Here is an 11,594-nt window from a genome sequence, read left to right as displayed (position 1 = left end):
GTGTGTGTGTGTGTGTGTGTGTGTGTGTGTGTGTGTGTGTGTGTGTGTGAATTTATGTTGATTTGGGTATCATCTGCATCAGTTACATATAGTGAATGTTTTTCTATATGAAACTGCTTTTTTTTTTCCTCCATTTGGGAGGGTTAAAAGGTCAAAATGCTTCTTGGTAAAGGGATGTCAGAAGAGGGTGATGAAGATGTTGGAATTTGTCCCTGGGAAGATAATAGACAAAGGACCAGGACCTCTTTTTGTCTGTCTCACTGTTTGTGGCCTCCCTCTCTCTGGCATGGGCACATTCAGAATGTATGTAGCATTCTGGATTGTCGTGATCATTCAGGCACACATAGTCTGTTCTAATCATTAAGACTGCACTTAATGCTCAGATTTCAGGAGTAGCAACATTCCTTACAAGGCTAATTGGGCCCCATTAATCCTTCTTAGAGTATTTAAATCCTTTTTTAAAGGCACTCTAAATCTGGGCACACACTTGACTAGTGGTATACCTATTACTAAAAACGCACATGGCACAGTAGCATTTAACACACCTATTTCCAGCATTTGAGTTTTCACATCTATCAATATTAGGACAAGAAAACAGTTAAGGACACGTGTCAACTATATCTGTCTCCCTTTAAAACAGGCTGCCTCCCTTGAGCTGTATTACAGATATATCCATACAATCCATAACAACATAGTAATGTAGAGATGTTTTTAAGTAAAGAAGAAATAGCTTCATCTCTGGTTTCAATAAAGTCTCATTCTTTAAGAAAATTTTCTGGGGGCAGACAAAGATGTGCCAATTCACATAGTTCACAAAGTTCTTTTATCCTCCTTTTCCTCTTGTGCACACACATAGAGCTCATTCCCCACTGCAGGAGTTCTGTAGGGAACTCACAGGATCCTGACCCATGATGACCACATGGAACAGAGGGTCCCTCTCCTGTGAGAGTCTGGAACACATGTCCTTTTCCCACTTCTGTGAGCTCTTTTCTTTGCAGCATCCAAGAAGTATCCCAACTTTATCCTCTCTCTGTCAAATGACATCTGGTTCCCTTTTTTGTTCTTTTAACTTTTATACAACTCTTGTGTAGATGAGTCTTGAGTTCAGTGAAGAACTTAAAACTAACCTTCCAAGCAGGATAGCTAAGAAAACCCTTTTCCTTTCTCCCTTGGTTTCTGATGTTTCCGTGGAAAGGGGAGAGCTTTGCTTAACTCATTCTTGAAGAAGCTCTGGCATCTACTGCACTCCCAAGGCTAATTCTCAGAGCTGTAAAAGCCACCCAAACTGCAAGACTCGAGATACCTTTCCTACTGTTGACTCCTGCCACATTCTGATACAGATGACTGTTAGAGTGTGTGTGCGCAGAGAGGCCAAATCAAGACTGGCTGAGTAACTGAGTAAGCGACTGAGAAACGTGAGCAGCGTTACTGCTGTTCCATTCATCATTCTAAAGTGCTGCTGTTTGCTTAGAGGGCAAAGAGCACTCCCTTCTACTTCAGGAGATCATCCACACGGCCCCCCAGGAGTGACTCATTCCTAAATTCTACCCCTGCCCTGCCCTGCCCGCTGCTACACTTTTCGCCCCGCGGGGAGGAGCGCAAATGTTCAGCTAAAGTGATCTAGAGATTCTCCATGAAAAAGAAGCACTTAGAGCACACCCCACCTCCCACCCACCCCTACTGCTAATGAGAAATTTTCAGAGGACGAATGTTTTCCTGAAGACCATGCCGGCACTTAACATTCCCCATCTGCTCATTCTTCATAAGAAAAAGCCAAACAACTAGCCTATTACTGAAGTATTCCTAAGAGGCTTTGGGGACTAAGACTTGGGGGATACCTTACTCTGATTTTTTCTTCCTCTTTAGGTCCAGAGGGGGCAAACCTCTTTATTTACCACCTTCCACAGGAGTTTGGAGACCAGGACATTCTGCAGATGTTCATGCCCTTTGGAAATGTTATCTCTGCTAAAGTCTTCATTGACAAACAGACCAATCTGAGCAAGTGTTTTGGTATGCAAAAGAAACCTAGCTAAATATTGCAGGTTTCCCAGTCAGGAGTCAGGATAGGGCCTTCCTCATGGTGGTAGCGCCTGACCTTCTAGTTGCATGTCAACAGATTTGGGCGAAGTCATTTAATCAGAAAAGGGGGAAGAGCCATACAAAGGGGGCATTCCCTTATGTTAGGTAATATTCTATACTGGAGTACTACAGTATCTTCCTGTATATCTGGTTCTCTTTTTCACCACAGAGCAGTAGTTGTTTCTTCCAGCCCTGAAGATAGAGCCATGAATGTTTACTCTGTACTACTACCGATGAGCACTGCTAAAATTCTGTTGCCAAGCCTTACTCCTGCAGTTTCAAGTAGCTCCCACACTGTATCAGGGCTTGTTACGGAGAAGCAGGGTGTGGCCAGGCTGCTGCCACTGCATCTCTGTGGACTAAGGATCTGGGTGTATCCCATGGTTACAGACAACAAAATTATAATGGGCTTATAAGATTGTCCAGGGCTGCCTGAATAGGCACAGAGCGCAGGAATATACCGGTACTAACCAAACACTCCAAAACACCTAGCTGGCTGCCCTCGCAGCCCTTCTATCCAAAGGGAACATCTTTTTTTTTTTCCACAAAATGATGAAAATTTGTGTCCCCGTATTTCTATACCACAAGGACAGCATTTGTTAAATCCATGACTGCTTTATTTTTTAAACTGAGTTAGCCCCCAAAGAAGTTGGGGTGTTCAGAGCCTTGTTTAGCAAGCTCTGGCCCAGTGTGCATCACAGCATTTTGCCGATATCACTCCTACAATTTAATAATTCACACTGTGGGAGGCAGTACATTTTAGAAAATAAGATATGGGCCAAAAAAAATAGGAATGTATATGCTACAAAGAAAATAAGGTAGGGTGGTTCTCAAATAGCCAGAAATTTAAACTTTATTTAGTTGACTGGTAGATAATGTGTTGGTTCCTACAGCTCTACTGCTAAGCTCTTTCATCATCCAGGAAAGCCTAGACCTCAGGGGTTAGAAGAATTAATGCACCAACCATTTCCAGTGACTGCTTTTACCCTAGGAGAAAGCCTAACCCACTGCCCCTCTCTTGTGGGAACTGTAAAGATCCCTTGGAACAGTTGCGGAGCACCATGAAACCTGGTGTACACATGTGAGAGCCACAGCTTACCTGTGGGACGGTTCCCGGGCAAGGCCTTCAGCAACACTTTTCAGAGCTTCATTACTGTTCTAAGTTTATTCGGAAGCCAAAAGGGATCGTAGTTTGTGATTTGAGGAAACATAACCTTGAAAAGAGATTTTGTCAATCCACAAACTACTTAACCAATACGTTCATGATAAGACAAGTTGTAGCTGTGAGAATCAGGGATGTATTTTCAATTTGTCTTAAAAGCTTTGCCTCCCAAGTTTCTCAGTGAGCGAGTCTGTGTGTCTTACACTCCCAGTTTGCTGAGTTGCTTGTCGTAATAAACCCATCCTTTCATCCATCTCACTCTTGACCCATTTCCATTCTTTAATCATCTTGCCACCTCTACCTAAGAGACCCAGAGAGAAGGAGAAGTCACATCAGAGTGAAAGTCTTGGATTTGAGATTACTCTTACTGGGAATTAGAGTTAATAGAAATTTAAACAATCATTTTTGCAATATAGCCTACATATGAAAAGCTTTCCTGCTTTAAGCCATCTGTCCACTTTTGCCAGCTGAGAACTCTGCTCAAAGTATGTTCATGTCCTTTGCTCCCTCCACTGGTTTGTAAACGAATTTTCTCTTAGTTTTAAACCTTCATAGAGGTGAAAATGCTAGAATCTTCCAAATTGCTGATGTTTGGAAGTGAAAATCAGTCTCTGGAATAGCCTCCTATTGCCCCTGAAAGTCCTGAAATGAAAAGCTCACGGCTTGACTCAGTATGAACCAAGCTATGCTTGTACTCCTGACTTGCCTCTCACTCCGTTGTTAAAACAAACTCAGTAACTAGAATTTTCTCTTCCTGAATCTCTGTAGAATATCATTGACTCTTTTTCAGAAACAGGCATGACCTGTCTCTGATGGTGGCTTATTGTTATAGTTGCAAATAACTGGGATATGTTTAGACTGTTATTAAGCCCTGAGACGAGAAGCTAGTATACATTATTCTAAGTCAGTTAATCTGGTAGTTGACTCATCCTGAAGCAGCCGACCCTGTGTAGGCTCTGTCTGTGAATATACATGTATACATAGTACATCTATATAGTACTTACTCTCTTCCTGAGGATTTTTTCCAAAGGATCCTTGGCAGGGTCGGGTGGGTTACAACCACATATGACTTCAGAGCACTAAACAGAGGGACAGAGTTCCTAGAGCAACTCAGCTTTAGTTTTATGGGGAGGGTTTTTGTCCTACATGGAGAATTTGTAGTCCAGCCAGCTTTTTTCACTCCTGGCCACTGGGTATTTCCACTGCTGTCCACAGACATGCATTGTGCATGCACAGGACAGCATAAACCCAGCAGAGCCCAGCTCAGACCCTGGGACTGGCACCTCTCAGCATTACAGCCTCGCTGTGCCGCCAGCCCGCCAGCCCCACTGTCTACTTGACTTCCCCTCCGCCCTGACCTCCCTACCTCCTTCCCCTTTATGTTTTCCAGGTTTCGTTAGCTATGACAATCCAGTCTCTGCACAAGCTGCAATCCAGGCTATGAACGGCTTTCAGATCGGCATGAAACGCTTGAAGGTGCAGCTGAAGCGCTCCAAAAACGACAGCAAACCTTACTGATCCTAGCCCCAGAAGTTCCCTGCTCTTATTTTAGCTTTCTTAGGGTAAGTCCCACAAGCCAGCCTGTTCTCAACAGGGAAGGCAGAGGAGGGACCACAATGGCAACTTGTACCAAGAGAGACGGTTATTTTACAATAAGGCCTCCATTTCCTCCACTCATGCCCCCTCTCCCAATCTGCCATAACTAAAACCTGGGCTACCTTGTTTCTATTGAGTAAATCCCTCCTCCAACTGTGCCACTGTATTCTCCTTTGTTTTGCGATTTTAATATCCTTACTCCTTTTTAAAAAATTTTTGTTTTGCTTTTTTAAAGAAAAACATATAAAGAAATAAATGACATCTTGAGAATTTAAAAGGCAAGCAAACACTAATGTGCAATTCTAACTCTGAAACCACTGGTGCCCCAAGAGCACTGCCTGGGGAGCTCACCCCTCCTTGCCCGCCCGCCCGCTCCTCGGAGGCCCCACGGTTAGAGTGAACGTGGCGGCCTAGCAGAGGGAGAAGCCAAGAGAAGCACTTAGAACTCCACAAAACATCCTCCCACTACATTGGTTTGTTTTAATATAAGTAGGATTTTATTTTAGGGTTCAAAGAAACATGACATTTATTGGTCAGATTATTACACTGGTTGTCTATTTTGTTATTGTTTTATTTTTGTTTTTAGAAAGGATTAATGTAAAAAAAAGATTTAGAGATCTGTTTCTTAAAGCTACAGGGTTTAAAAAATCAAATAAAAATGAGTGAAAATACTTGATGTTTCTTGAAAGATAAATTTAATAAATAAATAAATAAATACATAAATAATACATAAATAAAAAAGAAAGCCACAGGCCTGTAAATTTTATTTGTAAAAAAAGCATTTCTATTTTTATACAAAATTTTTACTGCCTCAGAAATAATGGAAGTTATTTATTGCCTATTGTTAACTTATTGGGTACCTAAAGAGCAGTTCTCTGTCTAGCTAGAACCTTCTGAAGTAGTCTCTAGAGGAATTGTTCTAGGAATGGGCTTTTTTTCACCGTTGAACCCTAGACCTAAAGTTCATGCTTTATCCTCCTGTTGTTTGTATCTGTCTGATTATTTTGTTCGTAATTTCCATTATCTAGTTTATAATTCAGTTGTCTTGACTTCCCCTTATGTCACCTTTGTTCAGACTGGACCCTCTCCTCTGTCCCTTGCTAGTCCTTCACCCCAAAGCACCCAGAATCCATCCCCTCTCACTCTCTCCAGATGGATTCTCTTGGGGTTTCATTGTGCTGTGGAAAAAGAGTGTAAGAAATGCAAATTATGTGAATGGCTCATAGACTCCCTGAAGACCTAAGATTTGCATTAGTTTTTCTCCTGCACCCTTGAAAGTGATTTTGTTGCTGCTGCGTAGATTCTGTGTAACTTTACTCTTCCTTGTTTTTTCCCTAGACATCTCCATGCCCGTTAGTTCATCGTTTGCCTAGCATGTCCCTGTGGCGTCTCAAAAAAGTTTCATCGTCCCGTCATTGTTTCTGATGTCTTTCTGACCTCACATCATATTTGGTTCTCCTACTGACCTTTGATCTAGTTTTGACCTTTGAAATTTGCATGTGACCTCATCTAGCTATGAATTCTGGGAAGTCAATGTGAAAAACATTGCTGCATTCATGCAAGACTGAAATTATTAGACAAATTATAGGAAAAAAAAAACCTGTGGCAAAAATGTTTCCTTCTTATTTTTTTTCTTTTCATAAAACAGACTTGAAAGTATTACACAGGGATTGGCATTCTGCCTGGTCCCTGGTGACAACAGCAATATGTGTCCAGGGACACAGAGTGTTGGTTTCTAACAGACTACTTCCAAAAACAGTTTGAGAAAAAAAAAACTGTCTGATTTTAAGTCTCTAGAGGTCTGTAATAGTTTTTACATTTTTCAGGCAGTGTAAAGTTTTTTGATAAGGCCATTTTAGGTGGCTCACTTTCTCATTAAGATATATATAGAACCACTTTTTGTAGATTAGTATAAGAAAAATATTTACCCTGTTTCGGGGCAAATGCTACCTATTTGTGTCACCTTTTGCTGAACTGACTCACAGTTAGACAATCCATGGTTTAATGCACATGAAATGACCTATATTTTATACTGTTCCAATGTACAGGAGAAAGGTTACTGTAAACTGCGTCACGTTGGTGCTTCTGTGGATTAAGTTGTGGTCTCATCATGAGTCTTAAGGTCTTAATGTTATTTGTTGATAAGACAAGCTTAGAATTGGTTTACTGAAAACAAAAAAAAAAAAAAAAGAATTTCAAAAAAAAAAAAGTTGTTTGCTTAAAAAAAAATTCATATGAGAGAAAAAAAAACTATTCCAGAATAAGTTTTGTGTTGGCTTGAGAAGCATTGGTGTCACTTTTGTTTATCGTGAACTATTAGATGTGTTTGTGTTCAGCAAAATGTGATTTGTTTTTGTTTTTTCTTTTAAAGAAAAAAAAAGTGAAAACTATATTGTGCCAAATTCCAAAGGTACTTCCTTCCTAGAGCTTCGGTGTGTTTCTTGTGAGAAGTAATTTGATAACATGGGTATTTTATTATGTGTTTTGTATAAATCCCTAATATTTAAAAAAAAAAAAAAAAGGTTACAAAGTTTGTTAACTTGCTATTCTGTGGTCTTGTTGCCTGAAATTGTTATTGTTTGTTATTTCTCTATGCTGTTTTTTGTAAGACATTGTATAAGTGCTCATGTCTCACTTTTCTAACCACTCTGCACGCAGTGCTGTGAAGGCAGCCCTCACATGTATTTTCTTCAGAATATCTGGAAACCTCTAAGGTGAGAAAGTTCTGAACTGTTAACCCTTTCTACCAGAGCTATCTGGAATGTTGCTAACTTTTTATACTGTCATCCTTGGGTTTGTTTTGGGGTGTTTTTGATTTGGAATTTTTTTCCCATCTGTATCTTCTGAGTTATTTTTGTTCTTTGAGATCCCCAGCCACCCAAAAAAACTTTTAAGTCTTTTTCCTATACCATTTTTATTTTCTTTTTTTATTTCCCCTGCATTCCTGTTCTCCTCTGCTCCTTTAGTTTAAGTTTAAAAGATTGAGTAAAGCCTGTGAAGGTAAAAATAGGTAGATTCGGCCCCTACAAAAACCCTAAAGACGATGTTTGCTTTTTGAGATCAGGTTTCATGGTATGTCCTAGTGTATTTTCATACTCCCTGCAGTTAAATGGCTTTTATAGTGGTCCAGTCTTTCAAGGGATTCTGCGTTTGTTTCTTAAACACTCCTAAGTAATGCTGAATCAGCCATTATGCTAGGGATTCTCGAACTCCAGCTGACACCTGCGTATGCAGAGCCTCCGGCCTCTCCATGCCTTTCTGGTTTTCTAGGGTGAACACACTTAAAGGGGCTGGCCATTTAAGAGGAGCTCAGCTGTGCTCTTTACCACAGTTACTAACCAAATACTAGGACTAGTTCCTGCTGCCACTTTTTCAAGTGCCATATTCCTCCGAGTCTGACTTCACATGAACAGATGTCTTGTTTTGACAGACCTTACTGTCATGCGTCCAGTCCCAACATACAGCCAGCCCCTGGGAAAGCATACCCCGCAAGCTTCTGGCTCAGCTCCCTTTCCTTCTCACCCACCCCATTTGGTTTAATGTGTGTGTGAACGTGATAGCCCTGAGATGGAAAGGATTAGCCTCTCACAATGCAAAAAAACAGTTTCTTCCTTACAGCACGTGCACTTCCAGTGACATGATCCGTGTTACCCCCCACCTGTTTACTACTGCCGGGGCCTTCCTTCATCCTTGAGGGCTATTTTGTACTTTCTGCAGCACTCAGCTTAATAACAAAGTGACCACACACATCTCTCAGTCTCTACTATGTGGTGGTGTGTAGGTACACGTAGAAACACAAGAGAATACCAGTTGTATTTCGTAGACCATCTCATCCGGAATCTGCTCATTTATCAGTGACATAAATCTCAAAAAGAATCTGATGATTATTTTCCCATGGAAGCAAACTGCCCTCCTTCCTCTTGACCCACCCACAGTCAGGTCCCCGTCCCTAACTCCCCAGAGGCTCGGGCCAGGCAGGCACTTTCTGTTGATGTTTCTGATTTTGCAGGCAACCAAGACAGTACATTGAGGGGGAGGCTTTTGGTTTTGCATGTTTCACTGTTAGAAAGAGAACCTTCCTCAGAGACAAACTGTCCTTTATCTTTCAATATCAAAAGGAAAAAGCTGCAAGGGTGCACAGGGCCTGTTTCCGGAAGACAAAATACAGGGAAACTGCGTTTGAAAAATCAAGTGTAGAGAATAGTCTTTTAAAACTCACTCAGAGAACTCTGATCAGACGCCTCCGAGGTGTAACAAGTTCATCTTTCTGTCACCACAGGGGTTCTAGGTCTTTGGCTTGTGCTACTCTGGAATCATTTACTGTTTCTGTTTTTATTATCTTAAGTGCTAATTAAAAAAAAATAAAACTTAAAAAAATGTAGTTTCATTACCTTTTGAATAATGTCATACAAAAATGTATTTGTGTTTTTGTGCTGTGGAAATTGTTGTTTGTAGATTAATAATACCATTTTGTTTAGAATTACAAAATAGTTTTTAAATATTGTCTGAGAAAAGCCAAAGTTAATGCAATCTAGTGGAAACTGTAAGACCATTTGAGTATTGTTTCTGTTTTATTGATGCATTTGGATTTTGTTGTTTGATGGAATTTGAGCCAAAAACAAAAAACAAAAATGCAGGCTTTCCTATTTCTACAACTGATTGTACTTATGCATTTTGTACCAGTGGGATTTTTTATACTGGAGATTAAAAAAAAATGGAAATTTTTGTGGCTTACTCTTGTGGGCCCCTGACAATGACTGATTTCAAGTTTGATTTCTGGTTGATAGAAAGAAAGTTGCTTTTCTTTTAAGATTAAAAACTTTGGCTTGATTTCTTTTTTCCCTTTGCTTATATCTAGCATTAGAATTTTGTCTTAAAATACAGCGGTAAGTTTCACTTTTTATTCTGTATTGTGCAGTTACACAATAAGATAATTAGATTTAGAAGTACTCAGTCACTTTAAGTGGATAAATGTATTAGTTAAACTTTAGGAGTTTGCTTTTTTGCTGTTTAGATCGAAGTTTTTTCTGACCCTTCTGTCCTCATTGTGAACATAACCGTGTAGCTGAAACAGTCAGACTTATTTTTGTAATATGTATGTTACTGTGTGATGCGGTTTTTTGCTTCTGTCTCCAATATTAAACCATTTTCCTAATACTTGTCTCTCTCTCTGCGTGTTGTATCGTTGGTGGTCATTCTGTGTTGGCGCATCTACACACCTCACTGTTGCACGTTTCTGTTTTTTTCCATATGTTGTGTAAAAGATACAGTCGATTCCACCTAAGTGAATATCTGATTTGGGCAACAAGGAAACTTCACATCCCGCCTGGTTTATGTACCGCCTGCCGCCGCTAACGCTGCCTCCGAGACAATCTGCCCTGTCCCTGTGTCCCTGTGGTTCTAAGAACTGCCGACAGGGCTGGACTTGGCAAAGGCATTTTACGGTCTTTTGACCACTCATGTTTCTCTCCTCTCCCCTCCCTCATATCCACAGTTGCTAGCGTTCATGGCGTCTCTGCTACAGCCTTAGGAGGAATGGAAGCAGTAGACCGGGCTCCCTCTGTCTACCTTCATTTCAAAAGTCACATGACTGCAGTCAGGGTTATAAAGGAGGCGAACCCTAAGGGTTTGTCAACAGGGGTAAAAAGAGTTACCCTTAGGTGTCCGCTACACGGATCGATGGGTATGATTAGAAATGCATTTCTGCAAGCTAATTAACTTCATTCAGGGGCAGCTTCCGTTACTAAACCAACAGACGTGGGAAGGCTTCCAGGCTCACCAGTGAAGCCGTGCTCTGGGAGGGATGTGGGAGACTTCTCAAGTCCTGGCCGTCCACTCCCAGAGGGCGCGCGCTCACAGTGCTGTAGGCCCCACGCCCCTCCTGGAATGACTATGCTCCCACTGTCACCAGCCCCGGCCAGAGAAGAACTGTGCCCACCCCCCCCCTGCAGGGAAGCCTCAGCCTCCCGGCCCTACTGCCTGCCTGCTCAGGAGCCCGCTGCCCTCAAAGTCTTCCCAGATCCCATGGCCGTCTGCTCCTTCTCTTCTCACCCTTCTAATGTTTCAGTGCACACAGTGCCTGCATTGGGCCACCTGTGCCTGAGCCTGGTGCCATTAACAGCTCTGGCTGCCACACACAGACACGCACGCGCACACACACACCTCTGGTTTCAGCTGGCCCCTCAGTCTTCAGTCAGGTCAAGAGCCACGAGCCTACCAACCGGAAGAAAGGCGGCTCTTTCCCTAGGCCGAACACCTCACTGGGAATGAGCTTCAGAGTCCTAAAGGCACGCTGATGGAAGCTGATTTCTAGTGACACGTCTGCTGGCTTTCTCATGGGGCCGTCAGTGTGCCTCTGAGAGGCCACTGCTTCCATTACTGAGGAAAGACAGCTGCAGGTGTGATTTCTTCTTTCTTCTCTGGAGGAATGGGCCGCATGAGGGAGGGAAGAGCTGGGAAAGAGGATGATAAAATTCTTTCCAAGGTGTGTTTTTGAAATATGAATATGACCACAATTCAGCAGAAATGTTCACACAAAGATAGACAAAGCGGGCTTCTCCACAGAAGACACTAAGGCTCGTCCTGTAAGCACTTGTGACTATAAAGTCGACCGACTGATCCTTAAATTCACTCAGTGTTGATTTTGTAAAACTCTACCATGCTGTGAGCAGGCCTGCCTACTGCCTGCGCACAGGCACCTTGAGAAACCACAGAACAACATTTCCTGGCTGCTGGAAGCCATATGCCTGCCAGGCCG

At 41.9% G+C, this 11,594-nt stretch overlaps 1 protein-coding gene across 8 annotated transcripts in view; it reads left to right on the top strand.

Annotated features, from left to right (window-relative positions):
- The window catches only part of Celf2 (CUGBP Elav-like family member 2), an 837,937-nt gene extending 827,943 nt beyond the window's left edge, over window positions 1-9,994 (top strand). For all 8 annotated transcript variants that reach the window (XM_055593762.1, XM_055593759.1, XM_055593755.1 and 5 more), the window contains 3 exons: window positions 1,867-2,010; window positions 4,632-4,803; window positions 6,176-9,994. In XM_055593762.1, the coding sequence (XP_055449737.1) occupies window positions 1,867-2,010; window positions 4,632-4,759 (272 nt within the window). In that variant the 3' untranslated portion in view covers window positions 4,760-4,803; window positions 6,176-9,994. The remainder of the gene's footprint in view (window positions 1-1,866; window positions 2,011-4,631; window positions 4,804-6,175) is intronic.
- Window positions 9,995-11,594: the final 1,600 nt, after the last annotated feature.

Source organism: Psammomys obesus, unplaced genomic scaffold (genome assembly GCF_907164565.1).
Source record: "Psammomys obesus unplaced genomic scaffold, mPsaObe1.curated_primary_1811, whole genome shotgun sequence".
Lineage (NCBI taxonomy): Eukaryota > Metazoa > Chordata > Mammalia > Rodentia > Muridae > Psammomys > Psammomys obesus.
This window is presented reverse-complemented; position numbering and strand designations above follow the sequence as displayed.